Below are 18,848 nucleotides of genomic sequence, written 5' to 3'. Positions count from 1 at the left end.
CGTACTCAACGGTTTTTTTAAACGATGTTTGTTTAATTAAAAAAAATTATTAATTGTTATTGTTATTGTTATTAAAAAAATCAATATAATAAATAGTTATTGTTATGGTTATTATTGTTATATTTGAGTAATTATTGTTATGATTGGTATATTATTATTTGTTTATATGCTGGTTTGTTATGTTAGTGTACTAAATTATTATTATTTGTTAGTGATTTGTTGTTACTTTTCATAATAATGATAATAATGGTGTACTCAACGGTTTTTTTTAACAATGTTTGTTTAATTAAAAAAATTATTAATTATTATTGTTATTGTCATTAAAAAAATCAATATAATAAATAGTTAATATTATGGTTATTATTGTTATATTTGAATAATTATTATTATGATCGGTATATTATTTTTTGTTTATAATACTAGTTATGATAGTGAAAATAACTTATAATACTAATGTTTAGTAAAAGGTTTTTTTTAACACTGTTTGGAAATTTTTTTTTTACTAATTTTAATAGTTAGGTAGTATATTGTAATAATAAATAATATTATTTAATAACAGAATACTGTTTATTATTTGTGGTAATACTGTGTAGTGTATTAAGTTATTATTATTTTTTAGTGATTTGTGTTATTATTATGATTAGTTTATTATTATTTGTTTACAACACTGGTTATTATGAGTAATCAATATTTATGAATTTTTAATAATTTATTATTATTTTTTAAGATAGTAATAATAATACTTAATAATTATTATTGCTAACACTTTTTTTGAATAAATTATTAACTGATATTATTTAGAATTTTAATAGCTATCAATTTTCTTGTTGCAGGGTATCATGAATTTTTTGTCCAGAAAATTTGATCCGCCAGATACCTTTAACGAGGTAGCTGCTGCGGCACTGGCATTGACTGGGTTTCAACTCGTTTCGCGAGTCGGCGAAATGAGAGGTCATTCTGCACTACTGAGTGCTTTGGTAGAACGCTGGAGGCCAGAGACTAACACATTTCATCTTCCAGTTGGTGAGGTGACGGTGACGCTGGAAGATGTGAGCTATACTCTTGGTCTCCCGATTAATGGAGAGGCCGTTACAGGTAGATCAGACAGCAGTCACCAGTTTTTAGTGGAGGACTGCATGGCTTTTTTGGTCAGGAGCCCGGTCCGCAAGATCACGTGTCGGGGAAGGTTAATATTGCATGGGTGCGACGGTGCAGAGACACCGAGAGGTGTGATACTCAGCAGTCTGTTGAGCGGTACGTCCGAGCGCACATTTTCTGCGTGCTCGGAACAGTTGTATTTCTGGATAAGTCGACTACTTCGTTGAACTCGAAGTTTCTACCGCTACTTTGGGATTTTGACCGCATTTCATCATACAGTTGGGGGGCAGCCTGTCTGGCACACCTGTACAGATCGTTGTGTCGTGCATCACGATACAGATGCAAAGAGATGGATGGCCCCCTGATATTGCTTTTTGTTTGGGCGTGGGAGCGTATGCCGCTCCTGGCTCCTATACCCCGCGATCAGGTCGGCGATGTTAGTATTCCACTTGCGCGACGGTATTGGTTTTTATTGTTATTCGTATTGTTATTCTGTTTTGGTTATTATTATTGTTATTATTATTATTATTGTTATTATTGTTATTGTTATTATTATTATCATTTTTATTAATTTGTTATTCTAATTAATGGTTTTATTCGGTTTTTTGTTAGATAGAGTCATTGGCGCCGACATACAAGGTATATACGACGGCCTACCACGCACTTTAGGCGAGGACTCGATGACATGGGAGTTAACGATGTAAGTTGTAATCATTAATGTCCAATGTTTTTTCGTTCAGAAGAATATTTTTTCTAATCGGCCTTTTGGTAACTAATATGCAGTTCATATGGCGGCCGTATATAGTTGTCGAGATTCCGGATGTCGTTGCTGCCCTGTTATTTATGTGCTCCACCCAGTCGCCGCTAGTATCATTCGAGTGCATAGAATGGCACCCAACAGACCGAGTTAGGCGACAGTTCGGGATGCAACAGATTCCACCAGGCCCAACGTTCGACCTTGGTCGTGATCATTGTACTGGGTTGAGAGGAGCACAGAACCATGACTGAGGATAGATTTACAGTCGATGGGTTGACAGGTGGAGGACCGACCGCTATAACACATTGCAGTTAGGTTAGGAGATTATTGACTTTCATCCTCTTCCAGTGTACTACGAGTGGTACACAGAGCAGTATGGGATGCACCTGCGACTGTCAGACAGAGTTGTAGGTGAAGAGGTTGGCGCCGATGAGCCACAGCAGCAATAGGAAGAACCAGTTGGCCCTCAGCAGCAAGTCCCGCCTCAGCAGCAAGTCCCGCCTCAGGTATTATTGTTACTGTTGTTGTTATTCTTATTTAGGTTTATCAATTATGAATAATTACTATTAATTGTAATTAATTGTAATATAGGTTCCAGCACAGGATCACCACTTTCAGGCCCCGGCATATGACCAACAGTTTCAGATGCCGGCATATGACCAGCAGCATCAGATGCCGGCATATGACCAGCAGCATCAGATGCCGGCATTTGAGCAGCCGTTTTAGATGCCGGTGTACGAGCAGCAGTTTCAGATGCCGGTATTTGACCAGCAGTATTTGGTAGTTCCACTCGGCGATCAGTTTAGTCCCTTGGTTCTAGCGGACAGCCTCATCCTGTCTCAGGTCCTGAGATACAGATACAACACATCTATTTCCGACGCGAGAGCAGGAAGCGCCTGCTCCAACTGTGCAGTCTGCTGGTCGTCGCGCCTCATCAGGTCATGCCAGTGACTTCGACGTGGACACCTCTACAGGGCATGTACATCATGTCGGTCCTTCCGCACCACCGCGCACCCAGTTGTTTGACTTGAATGAATTCCATCAGGAGGAAGAGGATGTTTTGGGGGATGACGTTCAGCACTGTTATGACCTTGGTGGAGCGAGTGCTCCAGGGGTGACTGATTCCTGGATATGTGACACTGGCAGTTCGAGCATGACAAATTTTGGGGGTCTAGATGCCGGTGTGTCTCAGGGTCATCCGTATAACTTACGGACACAGACTGCGCCTCCGGACAAATACATGCCATCGTTGTATTCGAAGAAGGCACCGAGAAAGTAGTCAGTTGCAGTTTATGTTGTACTGCTACAGTTTAGTTTTGTTTTCATTGTCATATTTTGTATTCAATGTTTTATTCAGTATTGTATTATGACTTGGTAGTGTTAAGTATTATTGTTGTTATATATTTAGCTTTGTGCTCGCATAAAAGACGTCCCAGATTATCCTGCTTAATTATTATTCAATGTTTACCGCGTAGAATGAAAGTTAACAACATTAAAAGTTACATGACAAGTTTAAAATATTTATTGATTTAATAAGTGTTAACTAATTTAAAATAGAGGACCAGGTTACATAAAAGCCACATACAACTGTGACGTAGGGGATAATAAAGTTACACAAAAGCTTAGCCACTAATGTCCTCCAGTGGAGCTTGGACCTGCGCGCTGAGGAAACCGGCTACGGCTATGTCCCTCGCGTCCACAAACCATACACCGGCGAGGACTACGCATATCCCGCGAATCCATCTCATTCAAGTAGCGGGTTGACTTCGGTCTTCCCTTTGTCGCGCGCCTCAATGTCCAGTTGGCGATTACCTTCGCTCCTTCATATCTATCCCACGTAGATGGATCACCCATCGGAACAAACTCGCCTCTGTACACCTTGTAAATTTGAGACATCTTGTACACATCGTGCACGTACAATTGCCAATCAAGACGCTGGTTAGCACGACATGCAAGCACGTGGCGACATGGAAGTCGCTCAACCTGGAAGTGGCCACAGTTGCAGTGTCGTTGCGCAAGATTAACAGTGTAAATGGTACCATCTTGCATTTCGCGGACCTCAAACATCTCGTTGCGCCTGTTGAACCGGTTGACCACAATATTTTCTACACGTCGGAAGCTTTCTTCAACTCTCTTCGTTGCAAATTCTGAATACGTGAATCCGTTGCGAAGACGGTCATGAGCCTCAGTACTCTTCCGAGTGAACAACTCATTCAGCCGATAGAAATTTGACCGGACAAGGGCAGTCACAGGAAGGTTGCGTGCACCCTTTAAGACAGAATTTATACACTCTACCAAGTTTGTTGTCATATGTCCCCAACGATGACCACCATCGAATGCCAACACCCATCTCTCAACACCGATCTCATCGCACCATTGAGTATATGCCTCACCCCGCTCTTTAAGCCTTTGGTAGTTTTTGTTGTACTCCTGCTCCGTCCTAGAATAGCCTGTTGAACAAACCATTTAATCATAAGTAGGTGCCACAAATTTACTATGAATAGAACCATAATAGCAAGTTGAAATACCTGTGCTGACCACGAGTTTATGCAAATATGGAGCCTTGAACCTCCTTAAGAAGTTGGACCCAATGTGCCTGATGCAGTACATGTGCCACGCCCTTGGTGGTGACCATGCACCGTTACTGCGAGCTATTGCAACGTCGATGGAGGTATGGCGGTCAGAAATAATACCCACACCATCAATGGTAACAACATATCTCCGCAAATTGGTTAGAAAAAACTCCCACGTGTCTGCTGTCTCGCCCTCGACAATCGCAAATGCAATAGGCACAATGTTTTGATTCCCATCTTGTGCAACAGCTACCAGAAGTGCACCTTTATATTTTCCGTACAGGTGCGTGCCATCAACCTGCACCAGTGGCTTGCAGTGTCTGAATGCTACAATACACGGATAGAAGCTCCAAAAAACGCGGTGCATAACTCTTACACCTTAAACCTCCTCACTCTCATGGTAAACGGGGAGCGTTTTAATTTAAACACGAGACCTTGGCATCTTCACTGTCATTGCTTTCAACCACACTGGCAGAGTCTGGTAAGAAACTTCCCAATCACCAAAAACTTTTGCGACAGCTTTCTGCTTTGCCAACCAAGCATTGCGGTAACTCACAGTGTAGTTGAACCTGCCTTGAACTTCTGCAATAATGGACTTCACCTTTATCAAGGGGTCTGCTTCGACCAACGACCTATCGGCATCTGCAATTGTGTCTGAGTCCAACTTGGCATGATCTTGTGAAATCGTGCCCATGGTGCATGTGTGCTTCCCATTGTATCTCCTGATCTCCTAACAAGCTTTTTTTCGAATCAAGCTAGCTCGGATAAGCCAGTCGCACCCTGCACCATACCCCTTGCATTTCGCATAGAATGTATGCGGCTCAGACTCATACACAGTGTAATCAACTCCTATAGAGATGGTGTAGCTTTTGATTGCAGATATCACTGACTCTCTTGAACCAAATTTCATTCCGACACTAAACTCGCCATCTTCCGCCGCAACGTTGCCTTCACCTACGATGTGCGCACCAGCATCAGTTTCAGACAAGGCAAATTATTTAAGCGCTACAGGAAACTTGAGTTAATAATCATAACATACCCGTATTCGCATACTCAGGAAATTTTGGGGCATGCATGGCTTCGAGATCTAGAGTCCGCATAAAAGACGGAACACCAAACGGGTGTTGGCTTACAACGACATTCGCTTCATTTTGCACCGCCAGATTGCCTGCCAAGTCTCCGTCATCGTTTTCGTCATCGACTTCATAGTTAGCTTCGAATTCCTCTTCGCTATCATTATTATCTTCTTCCCAATCTATATCCCCGAGCTCATCAACATTGACCTCCTCGCCGACCGTACTCATCCCCGACTGCTGTTCAAACTCAACGTACAACTCTATCATCGGCACTTGAGATCGGGTTTGTTGATAAATATAAAACATCTGCTGCATACTGGCATCGTCAGTGATGGGCATTATTTGAAACTGTATTAGCCCACCAAATACTTGCACAGGACTTCTGTATAAAAGATTGCTCACCCTTTTCAAAATGTGGCTTTGAATGTTATTACAAAGACCATTTTGCAACTCGACAAAACTCATGGTACATGGAATGGCAAATGACAATGGACATTCACAAACAAAAGTCACTCCTTCATGTGTGTTTGTTATAACCTCACCATTATAATATACTCGCAAATTTGCAACACCTTCCATAACTTCAGCCTCAACTAACTCTATTTTTTTGACACAGTTATCTGCCAAAAAAATATCCTATTGAGGACTTTATGAAAGAAAAACCAAGAGGAGAAGTGAAGATGAAGAAAAATGAAACCGAACTTCGTATTTATAGGCAAACTTGTGGATTTAAATATTATTATTTGCACAAAACGCAAGCTGCGTTTTTGGACTTCCAAAAAAAAAGTTTCTGACACTAACAAAACGTAACCTGCGTTTTGTGGGTTTCAAAAAAAATTTAGCCTTTTTAGGTGCAAAAACGCAATGTGCTTTTTTTAAAAGCCAACTAAAAAGAAATTAAAAAAAAAATTAATAAGTCAAAACGTAAGCTACGTTTATTTTATTTCAAAATTAAAAAATATTTAACAAATATAAAACGTAAGTTATATTTTGTCTTTGACTCATAGCAGTACAATATTTTGCATTCCTTCCATTTCATAGTGATACACATGACTTCTTTTCATAAGCAAAAAATCAGCCGCAAGATACTTTTGTTATTTAAAAAAAATACTACCTAACACTAAACGCAAACTACGTTTGGTTTAAAACAAAATAAAAAAATTTAAAAATCTTACAAAAAAATAAAACGCAGGCTACATTTGTTTAATTTTTTGAAAAAAAAAAGAAAAAAAGAGTAAAACATAAATTACGTTTTGATCTGATACTGTAACCATAAAAATTTTGTCCGTATATCTATTTCATTACACAATACCAACATTTGTTTTCAGACGAAAAAAATCAGCCAATATTTGACATGCATGCATTTTGAGCCGCGTCTGCCTATATTAACAACGTGGAAGAATTATGCTGACGTCACAGGGTAGGGTAGACTACTATACGGAATTGAGTCCATGTCGCAAAAAGTTCAAAGTAAGAGACGATAGTCAATTAGTTATAGGTTGTTGTGGTGATTTTTTCCACGTATCGAACCTCACGTGCAATTTTCAAACCCACATGACAAAATTGAAAATTATAAATCTTCGTGACAAGGTGTGAACTCTGACCAAGACTATTCTTGTGGGCTTAATTTGGATTAGTATATATAATAGGTCAAGTCATCGTGCGTAATAATAATATATTCAAAATAATAGTAGTAAGTTCAATTAACTCCAGAAGGAAGAGGATGAGTGGAGGTTCATTGTGATGGAAAATGGGAAGGAAGGAAGGAAGGGGGAAGACGGCGTGGGGTGATTTGATTAATGTAATTAATTATGACATTTCAATAGAAGTTAGCGAAGTTCTTTTATTCTTCTAATAAACTGAATTAAAGAGAGTGTGAATTTTTTTTTTTTTATTCACATCTTCACTTAAATATTTCGTTACAACCAAGTCACGGTGTAAACTGTATCTGTTAAGAATCATTATAGAGCACGAACCAACTTTTAATTATTTAATGTTAATTAACATTTTATTATTATAAAAATATTTTTAACTCTCACTTGTTAAAAGATTTAGGATTTAAAATTTAAAATTTATGTGAAAAATTTGAAAAAAAAAACATTTTAAAAATTCTTTTGATATTGGTTAAAGAAAGTTAATTTTTTAGTTAAAAATACTGCATGCATGGAAAATCGAACAAGATTAGAGACTTGAAGGATGAAAAATATTTTTTAATTAATATATATAATATTAAATATTTAATTAAATATTATTTTATATTTATTTAATTATTTATTTTAATTTTTTATAATTAGAAAATATAATAAATGATTATGTAATATATTTTAAAAAATATATATATAACAACAAGCAAATTGGTTTCCTTGTTTCTCAAGTTATCTCGGTAAATTTCGCACGTTTAAAAATTTTCTCACATAAAAATATTTTTATTTGAAAATAATGATAATTTAAATATTAACATGTACTATATTAAATAATTTAATCAAATATATTAAATTATTTAATTATTTTTATTTTTCCACTTTTAATAATTTTTACATGAAAACATTTTCATACGATTAATTACTAACAAATAACATTGTCTTTCATAAAATATGTTGCACCGATAATTTAAATAAAGTAGTTGTCCTATATTTGTATTTGATATGTACCAGACAAAATACTTTATAGATAATTTTAGAAATTTTTGTTCTTAATTCTTGAAATTATATATACATAAAATAGAAAATCCGTAACAGTCAATCAATATGATAATTTTTAAAATTGCAGAGAGATATATATTACTATACTTTTTTTTTAAGAAATCATTTCAAGAATGAAGAAAAGTGTTTCAGAATGAAGAACTTTGATATTCCATAATAGATTATATAAGTACCAGATAATGAATTAATGATCGAACTTATTAGTGACTGAAAGTAATTACATTTAAAAATGTATTTGTTTTTCGAGATACTATCTACTAAAGATAATAGATATTATGTAGTTATCATATATTTTTTTTTCTTTGTCTTCCTGTATCTTATTTTAATTTCTTCGTAGATTCTGTTAGAATTATGTTTTCTTGAGTAATTAGTGTATATCCAAAATATGTCTATTTCTTTATATTTATATCAAAATATATTTCTAAAATAAATTATTCGTGAATATATTTATTAACTTATATAAAATAACTTTTTTTATTATTTATACTAATACCAAATAATAATCATTAAAATAAATAAGTTCACAAAGTAATTATATTTAATAAAGAAAAAATGTAGTACACAGTAAACAAATTAAATACTTCAATATCTATGAGAAAAAACAAACAAAAATATTTTAAAGCGGGTTTTATATATTTACTAAATATTGTCAAATTAATAATAATAATAGTAGTAGTAATAATAATAACAAAAAATGGATTTGATGAGTAGTAAAAAATAATAATATATTATTAAAAAATTATCAAATAATTCTCTAACTATATAGATAAATTTAATAGATAAAAATAAAAAAATACTATATTCAAAATATTATAAAAAAGAATCAAGAATTATTAAAAAGATTTATAGAATTTCAAGAGATATAGAGAAATAAGGTAATTATTAAAACAATATGATATAGAATATTATAATTATTGATAAATTTTATTGTAATTAATCATTAAATAAATGTTAATAAATTTAATTATTTAACACATAATATTTTTTAAAAATAGCATTAACATGTAGATTGATACAGAACGTCCCATATCGATCATCATATATATATTTAACTCTAAAACTTACGCTTTATGAAGTATGAATACTTCACTGAGTTACTATATCCGTGTATTAGGCACATTTTAAATACAACACTCATCGATATTTGTCCGACACACATATTTTCTGTGTCTAATCGTATTTTATTAAAAAATAAAAAATTAGTTTTTGAAAACACTTAGATACATCTAAATATCTTTACGTATTAGTGTGTTTAGGTTTATTCTTAATTTGTATTTTGAAATGATTTTAGAAATATATTTATTAAAACAAAAGAATATTTTAAATACTTTATATAATTTAAAAAAATATTAAAAATATTAATTTATATTTTAATATCAATAAAATATTAAAATATTATTATAATTATCTAAAAAAACTTTATATTTTATATGTATGCATGTCCCAGTGTCCTATAAAATTTTAAAATTCGCGTGTCGACGTGTCTTGTATCGTATCGTATCCTGTGTATAATATTGAGCTATACTTAATGAATTACTTTTGTAGTCTCGTTACTAACATATATCAATTCAATCATATCAATATCAGATTTTGGAATAGTATCCCATGATCTTACAAAAATTTTATTAGGAGAATAAAAGGAAACAATGGTAAAAAGTAAAAACACAACAAAAAAACTCATGGGATTGGAAATAATGTTAAGTGCCAAGTGACCGCCCTCCTGATATCTCATTTCGCGAATGCCAGCCATTAAATGGCTGCGCTACCATTTCGTGGGCGTGGCTCCAGAGATAGTCTCTGGTGCTGTCAGATCCATTTTGCGGGCAGTACATTTATCTTCATGTGGAACTCCATTTCTCAGACGTCCACCTTGAGTTGGCATGCGTATTTGTAGAACAAATCGATGCGCTGCGTATTTTCGAAATTAATATTTTTATATATAAAATAGAATATTAAAATTATTTATAATTTTTAAAATAAATAATCATTAAATTTTAATTTTTTGTATTATTGATTATATAATATTTTTAAAAAATAATTGAGTAAAAAATATAAATTGATACCAAAATACGTCACATAAGCAAGTTTGACCTCAAAATATAATCTATCATAAAAGGATATAATAATAAATGTATAATCTAAATTTTTTGTTGTGTGTTTCTGTCCCCTTATTTATCAAAAAAAAATAGATACATTTTGCTAGTTTATCGGGAAAAAAAGATATATTTTGCTACTTAATTAGAGCCCGCTTACTGAAAGTTGGATTAATTCGGGGAGAATTTTACCATCATGGTCAACAATTCCAATCCTGAAAGTTTTGCTTGAGGAGTAGCACATTCTGGGTCTCAAAACTCTTTTGACTATCCTTTTATATTACAATCAACATATATCTTCGCTAACACCTTTCAACGGTGTCCCAAATTAAAAGAGCTCAACAATAAAATTGTCATATCTTTCCGTTTTTAAAAGGGATTTAGTAACTAAACTATATGTGATTTAAGTGTCAAATATCTAAAGATCTGTTATTATATCAATATATATAAGATTAAAAGTCTTTGCATACCTATATTGGAATAGACATCTAAAATAATAAATTCGAATTTACAAAGAATATATTTTTTTTGTTTTTTGGTATTTTCTAATCTGATAAGTCAAGAATTAATTCATCGTAAATTGAAATTTTATTTAAAAATTTGTTGTTGATCAATAAATTATTACAGACACAAAGTGATATTAAAATCCCTTATATTTGTTTAATGAACTAGTGAGATGTTGGATCACCTATCTCAAAATAGCAAGGCCAGTAATAGTACAGTAACAAAATTAAATAACAAAATCAATTATCAAATAGAGATGATATTGTATGAGATAATTGTTAGAAAATTATTTCAATTTTCTTATTTGTTTGTTGACAATACATATATTAATTATAATAATAAATTATGTTATATATTTTAAATTAAATGACTTATATAATGGTGATCTTATTTATTATTATAAATGTTAAATTGAATAAGTCATAATTACTTTTAATTTAGAATTTAATGAGAATAAAACCAGATATTATCTTTTGTTTTTTAGATAATTATCTTTTGAATTTTAGATACTTTTTTTATTTAGACTTTAGGGTTTAATGGGTGTCAGTCTCAAATATAAATATTGTTTTCAGGGTTTCGGTTCCCAAAATATACCAAAATCGCCATTGTTACTCTTTTCCTATCAAAAGAGTTGTAATTTAGCCGCCTAAAAATACAGAAAGCTTTGGTTGAAAAAGATCAAAAGAACTATAAGATCCAGACTCTTCCAATCATGATTCATGTTTATAGATTCAGGTACGCTTTTACATTAAAGTATTTTATTTCTTAATTATTTAACATGAATAATTTTTGAATTAAGAAATTGTATGAAAATTCCAACAATAATGACTATAGAATTATGTAAAAAAAAATGTAAGGGTACGAGTAACTAATTTCCTTGTTTGAGTGAAAAAATTTACTCTCAACAATTACAATATGCAAAATTCATTATACTCCGCTTCACTAACTCTCCATTCTATATAACAATCTCTTTGACCTCTCTCATCACGTAACAAATTATCTTCTTTCATTCATTCTTAATAATTTACTTTGCAACTTTTCTTATATAAAGTCCTACGGCTACGTCTATGCTGGCAGTCTCAATCTTCTTGTTGAACTTCTTTAGGTCGTTTGGGCCGATCTCTTCTTTTAATATTTCTTGATTTAGATTTTTATTATCTTAATTTGTATTATAAAATAACTAGTAGATCAATCTAATTTAATTTAAACTGAATATTACTATTACAATAGTGTACCTATTTGACTTTCATTGGGTACTTTTTCTATTAAATTGGGTCAACAATAAAACTATAAAGTATAACCAGATTTTAGATGAAAAGTCAAGAAAGAGGAAGGAGGTAGTACTAGTCACACTGCTGGGAATCGTCTAATAAAAAATCTATACGAAACCTAAGGGAATTCAATATAATCTAATCAAGAATCGGATAACAAATGCGCACGAGTAGTCAATATCTCCTATGTATATAATTTTAATTTAGATTTATTAAAATATTTTAAAATTAAGTCACAATTAAATCTTTAAAAATTTTAATTTTAGATTAATTAAATTAATTAATCTCTAAAAAAATTTAAAAAGTATTGATTTAGTCCTTTACAATAGCAGACAGAAAACACGTTATATCTTTCTATCAATTCATCACGTAAAACTTAACAGTAGTGCTTATATGTACCGTTAACTATTATAATATATCTATTTATAAAAGATTGTTATGTAGATAATAATTTAATAAAATTTTACCTGTTTTAGTAGGATTTGTTATAAATAAAGCCGTTAATAAGGGTTATGTAAAAACTCAATAGATAATGAATGTTTTACTGTCCAAAACTACATTATTTTTATACTCGTATACAACAACGAAATACATACCACTGTAGATAATGAAATACATGGGTAATTTCATTTTGTTTTGCACTATCTATTGACGGTAGGACTGACAATCTATACCCTATCCGAGAGTACCCAACCCGTTCAGATAGGGTAGGATGCGGTGTGAGTTTGCCTGCGGGTAGGATAGGGTACGGGTTCAGGGTGTACCTTACCCTACCAATCCGTACCCCTAATATATTATATAATATATATGTAAAAATTATGTATGTAGTGAAGAAAATGAGTGTTAAATCCACAATTTTTCTCTTATAAAAATTTAAAATAACCACTAAATTAGTTGATAATCATATTATTTGTAATTTTATGTTAGATTTTTTTAAGATTTTATATTTTTAATTTTAATTTGAATTTAGTTTTTTATTTTTTATTTTATTAATATGTATGAAATTTGGAATGGTTGAATTTTATATTTGCTTGAAATTTTTTATTTTTCTGTGGGTATGGTCGGATATGGTAGGGTTTAAAATTTTAGGGTGCGAGTAGGGGGTAGAGTCAAAATCTTACCTTACCTTACCCATTGCCAGTCCTAATTGACGAAAAGACATACATGTCCCTGTTTAGTGCTTGTTTGGGATTAAATTGATAAAAAGGATATTTTTTCAATGAAAAAATATTTTTTTTATTTTTTAGTATATTTGACAAATTTCTAATAGTAAAAGTATTAGAAAAATAAAAAATGTATCTTTTTTTGAGAAACTATCATTTATATTTTTTTTAAAAAATATTTTTCATATAATAAATAAACAAAAAGTACTTTTATCTTATTTTATTCAAATATAATTGATAGATAAAATTTTTTTTATATGAGTTATCCAAACATAAGATTATTTTTATTTTTATAAAAGATCTTTTAAAAAGACAATATTAAAAAAAAAATAAATTGCATCCAAATAAACAAGTCCTTATTATTTTAGAAGATTTAATTAGTACTCTATTTTTTTTAAACTAATTAATTTTAAGTTAAAATTATCAAAAATCTAATTATTACTTTACTCAATATTTTATGTAATCACGCGCCATTACCTTATATAAATGCAATGCAATATCCTGAGTCACACGCGCCAAATTGTTCTTCATTCATTGTTGATTTCATTCGTTGAATCAATCAGTGACAATCAACACTTTCTTAATGTGCAGAACGACGCAATTGTTGAGAAGCCTTCCCTCCTTCTCCAAACGCTATAAACATACACACCAACACAGTTAACTTCATTCAATTCTTTAACTGCAAACACATATACACATTCTTATTCTTATTCCTCAGAATCATGGACTGGATTCGAGGACCAATCCTCGGCAGTGGAAGCTTCGCCACCGTCAGTTTAGCCACACCCAAGAACCCTTCCCTTTCGTTCCACTTTCCGGCAGCCGTTAAGTCCTCCGATCGTTTGACCTCCTTCTTCCTCGTTAACGAGGAACACGTCCTTGACCGCCTCGGTTCTTCTTGTCCTCGAATAGTTAAGTGCTTGGGCCACGACACCACCGTCGAAAACGGTGAGTCGTTTTACAACATCTTCCTCGAATACGCTTCCAACGGCACGCTCGCTGATCAGATGAAGAAGAATCAAGGTGGGAAGTTCGATGAGAAACAAGTAAGAAGGTACGCGAGGTCCATCATGGAAGGGTTGAAGCACATTCACGAGAATGGGTTCGTTCACTGCGATATTAAGCTTCAGAACATGCTTGTGTTCGAAAACGGCGAGGTGAAGATCTCGGATTTCGGGCTTGCAAAGGAGAAAGGTGCCACGGTGCAGCGTGGAGACAAGAAGTGGGAGTGCAGGGGAACGCCTCTCTACATGTCCCCTGAGTCGGTGAATGATAACGAGTATGAGTCACCGGCGGATATATGGGCCCTTGGATGCGCCGCCGTGGAGATGCTCACCGGAAAGCCAGCGTGGAATGTTAAGAGTGGGTCCAACATGTGGTCGCTGCTAATTCGGATTGGAGTTGGTGAAGAAATTCCGGTGATTCCGGAGGACTTGTCCGAACAGGGGAAGGACTTTTTGAGAAAGTGTTTCGTTAAGGATCCCAGGGAGAGGTGGACGGCGGAGATGCTCCTCAACCACCCGTTTCTCGCCGGTGAAGACAGCCATGATGCTTTGATCCATAACGAAATCTCGCCCAGAAGTAACTTTGACTTTCCTGATTGGGATTACACTTCCACGGTGAATGATTCTGCTGTCACCACTGTTTCCCCGCCTAAGGATTGGTTACCGCAGCTGGTGACGGAGCAGGGGTTGCCGGATTGGTCAGAATCGGAGGGCTGGATAAGTGTTCGGAGAAGAGTTATCGTGGAAGCTTCGTGAGCAGTGAGATCTTAATTAGAAGATTTTTCTGTTTAGATTTGGTCATTGAAATTAATTTTCAGCGGATATTTTTTTTTTGGTGACTTTCATTCTTTTTTGGTGACAATTTTCAGCGGATATGATATGATTCACAATCTTTTAATTGTTTGTTAATAATCAATTATTCATGTAACCGTCCGGAACTGTTAATTTGTTAATAATCAATTATTCACTTGAACTTTTTGTTAAAAAAAAAAGAAATTGTTTGTAATTGTTTATTTTATTATTATCTTTTAGTTGATTTTTTTCTTGATTTTCCGTTTGACAGATTTTAATTAGAAATGGTAATTAGAATTTAGACATTGTTATTAGATGTTACTAACGCATGTTCTAATCGACCCTCTGAATCTCTGAAGACTACTGTAGTTGCTCTTGATTTGATTATGTTCGAGAATGTGCATCCACGGTTTGACCTTAATCCAGTTCTCTGGAGGAAGTTGCCACGTTATAGGTAATTTATTCTTGGTCCTGGCTTGTTTACATTTGACATTTGAATTGACAATCTTGTTGTACTCCTTTTCTTGAATCTTAGCATTGAGAATTCTTGTACTAGGATCTGGTTGTTTGTGCTGTAATGTTGTCTTGTTTTCAGACTTCCAAATTGTCCATAGTAGTTGTCCTACTCTGCTCCAGTAGTTCTCCCTTTCTTCCTCTGGTTGTTTTTTAATTCTCTGTAGAATTTTCTGTAACCAATTCCCTAATGACCTGATTGACTCAGCTGTGTTTATGCACTGGATTTGTGATCCAAACTAGGCAACCCTTCCATTCACAATGAAATAGCGCATGCTCCACTGCTTCTTCTTCCAGCATACAAACAGGACAAATAGGATTAATGATTATTCTTTCTTTACAAGGTTTGTTCTTATCGGGATTATGTTGACAAATTTTCAGATGAACTTTTTTTTTTTTTTGTGGAGCCTTCATCCCCCAAATTCCTTGGGTGCATTCCTTTTCTTGCACTTTTCTCTCCTTTTACTACATGACAATCTGGTTTGACTGAGTAATCTCTATCTTTTGAAAAAAAAAAGGCCAAATTAACTAACACATCTTCACCTACAAATTTACTTATTGGGGTTTGAAAAAGCAGGTCAGCCACTAGTGGGCGAAATTTCTCTTGAATAATAGTTTTATGCCACTTTCCTTGTCTTGTGATAATTTCTTCAACTTCTTGGGGTCTTGGATTGTCTCTTCCTAGTGAGTTGTTCATCCCATAGATCCAATTATCTTGCCATATATCCACTTTGTTTTCTTTGTATTGTGGATGTATGGAGGAAGGATGTATTTTTGTTTTCCTATTTGAGCCATTTTAATCTGGATCTTTGGATTCAATACTTCTCTTCCTGCATCCTAACTTGGTCAGCTCTTGTTTTGCTTCTTGGATTAGATTATGTTTGTATGAGAAGTTAGAATTTTGTAGCTTTGTCATCTTTGTTTGCCACCTTTCAATCTCTTTGTCCGTCTTTCTAAACCTGTCTTTGCTCCACTTGGTCAGCTCTTGCTTGCAATTTTTCATTTTTCTTATGATTCTGTTCCATTATCCCTCTTCATTGCTTTCTTTCTCCCACCCTTTCTTAATGGTCTCTTTGCAGCTGTCCTCATCTTTTTAGTATGTTTTATATTTGATGGAAATTCAGGTGTAGTCGACTTCACGTGAAGTTGATAACTGAGAGCCATTAAATAATTTGACTTATTTGACTAAATTTTCATTTAACGGTTTTTAGATATTAACTTTATGTGACTTTCAGCTGAGTCACCTCATATTTAAACAATTTGTAAGAGACTCGTTTTGTCCATATCCTTTGTTGTTTTCTTGGTAAAGTGTCCATATCCTATTTCATTTGTGTGTGTGTGTTTTGATGCAGTATGGCAGTCCATGTTCAAATGGGCCAGGCCCAAAGATAAGTTTTTTTATATAACGACCCTGTGAAATCAGCATAAGCTTCCTGTCGACCAAAAACTCTGACCCCAGAAAGACAAACGATTCCAGGACCAAAAGAAATTAAAAGAAGGTACTCGTCCAAAAAAAAAAAAATAATAAATAAATAAGAACGTTAAAAAGAAAACAAGTGATTCCTTCCCTTGTCCAATCTCAACGTATTCTTCTAAAGTAATTTTACCGTCTTAATTTGAAAAATTGAACAATATGCCAAATGCGAAATAATGATTGCATGAGATAGTTTGCTAAACATATTTTGTCCGTAAGACCGTAACTAAACCATAAAAACAAAGAAAAGAAAAGTGTTGTTGCTATATTATTTAGCAAAATAGACTTTTAAAAAAATGCATATTAGATGTATAGGCAGTATAGCGTTTCATGCAAATAGAATAAGAAAATATATTATGAAAAAATGTTTTACAATCAATAACAGTTAATATTTTTTTTCATCTATTTTAATATTTATTTATTCACTATTTTATTATTTGATTGTTGTTTTTTTAAAAAATAATTTCCTAACCAAATCGATGAAATTTAAAATAATATGTTAATTACACGATTACTCAATTACAAATCCACAAGAAAGGCAAATACCACGTCTCTTTAAAAAAACAATTATACTATATCTATGTTAAAATTAGTTATTAATATAAAATAGGGTAAAAAACCATAATAAACCAACTGGCTCAAAAAATTACGTAAATACGCCAAAGCAAAAATCGTTTCAGCAATAAGCCAGATCGTATTTTTATATAATTCGAACCAGGTTGGTTCGAACTCTATTTGTTAGTAAATCGAACCAGGTGAGTTCGAATTAGGGTTTTTTGTTGGTACTAAATCGAACCAGCCTGGTTCGAATTACGAATGAAAGTAATTCGAACCAAGGTGGTTTGAATTATAGAGAGAGAATGTTTGCATGTAATTCGAACCGGGCTGGTTCGAATTACATCAATCATAGTTCGAACCAGGCCGGTTCGAACTATGTGTGAGACTGAGCTGTATATATATGGTTCCAAACGTGAGTTAGTATCATTAGAGGGAGTAAGATGGCTAGTGAGGAGAGTTTTGTGGTTTTGGTGCACCACAGAGGATCTGTTAATAGAAAAACTCGTTCCGGAGTAAAGTTCACAGATAAGAATCCTCTATGTATTGTCATAACATCTACGACGAGTTACGATGACCTTGTTAGCGCTGTACTAATGAAGCTCGGTCTGGAGGGTGCGAAGCGGGTAAAGAAGTTTTTCTATCGCATTCCAGTCACGGTGCTACAGAATACGGTGAAGTATGATTGCTTCACGATTAATAATGATGCGGACTTGCAAGTAATGTTTCTCTGTCGGCGGCAGTTTCCGGAGGTGAGGACACCGGAGTTGTTGGCCCGGCTGGTTGATGTTGTATCCAGCTCCGGCGGTTCGAACAGGAATACGAACACGTTAGCGAATCCAGCAGGTTCTAGTTCCCGGCCTGCCGTTGCTTCCTCGTCCGTCCCTGTGTACGAACCAGTGGTCCAACATGTCGCCTCCCCATCTTTCGCTGTTGACCTCAATGCCACCGAAGGCGACGAGGTAGTGGAAAGGGAAAACTTGCCGAACGCTTTAGTGGGAGTTGCACCTGTTGGCGTAGGAGACGGTTTTTTGGACGATGAAGACGAGGATGACGTCGAGCCGGATATGATTGACGATGATAGCGCTGATGATATTGGAGCGACTGGGCCTGCGTTGGAGGTAGGTGGTTCTAGCTCTGGCACACAGCAGTATCCACCACATTTTTCCTCGTTGGACTTGGACGCCATGAGACATGAGGGGGTATTAGGGCACGCTGTTGGATTCGGAGCTAGAGATGCGGAAGGGACTACTGGTCTGACAGAGTTCCAGGT

General features: G+C 34.0%; 3 protein-coding genes across 3 annotated transcripts; 1 reads left to right on the top strand and 2 right to left on the bottom strand.

Moving 5' to 3' along the window:
- Positions 1 to 3,484: 3,484 nt before the first annotated feature.
- On the bottom strand, positions 3,485 to 5,122 carry LOC107487748 (uncharacterized). Its single transcript, XM_016108445.1, has 3 exons — positions 4,856 to 5,122; positions 4,384 to 4,726; positions 3,485 to 4,305 (listed from the first exon to the last, which is right to left on the bottom strand). The coding sequence occupies exons 1-3, from the start codon at positions 5,120 to 5,122 to the stop codon at positions 3,485 to 3,487; spliced, it is 1,431 nt and encodes a 476-aa protein (XP_015963931.1).
- A 36-nt stretch (positions 5,123 to 5,158) lies between these two features.
- On the bottom strand, positions 5,159 to 6,083 carry LOC107487749 (uncharacterized). The gene is made up of 2 exons (XM_016108446.1): positions 5,468 to 6,083; positions 5,159 to 5,382 (listed from the first exon to the last, which is right to left on the bottom strand). The coding sequence occupies exons 1-2, from the start codon at positions 6,081 to 6,083 to the stop codon at positions 5,159 to 5,161; spliced, it is 840 nt and encodes a 279-aa protein (XP_015963932.1).
- Positions 6,084 to 13,757: 7,674 nt separating this feature from the next.
- LOC107487800 (mitogen-activated protein kinase kinase kinase 20) lies at positions 13,758 to 15,164 on the top strand. The gene has a single exon (XM_016108499.3). The coding sequence runs from the start codon at positions 13,960 to 13,962 to the stop codon at positions 14,995 to 14,997; it is 1,038 nt and encodes a 345-aa protein (XP_015963985.1). The 5' UTR covers positions 13,758 to 13,959; the 3' UTR covers positions 14,998 to 15,164.
- Positions 15,165 to 18,848: the final 3,684 nt, after the last annotated feature.

The sequence above is a fragment of the Arachis duranensis genome, chromosome 5, assembly GCF_000817695.3.
Source record: "Arachis duranensis cultivar V14167 chromosome 5, aradu.V14167.gnm2.J7QH, whole genome shotgun sequence".
NCBI lineage: Eukaryota > Viridiplantae > Streptophyta > Magnoliopsida > Fabales > Fabaceae > Arachis > Arachis duranensis.
The sequence above is the reverse complement of the archived record's forward strand: the minus strand, read 5'-3'. Positions and strand labels throughout refer to the sequence as shown.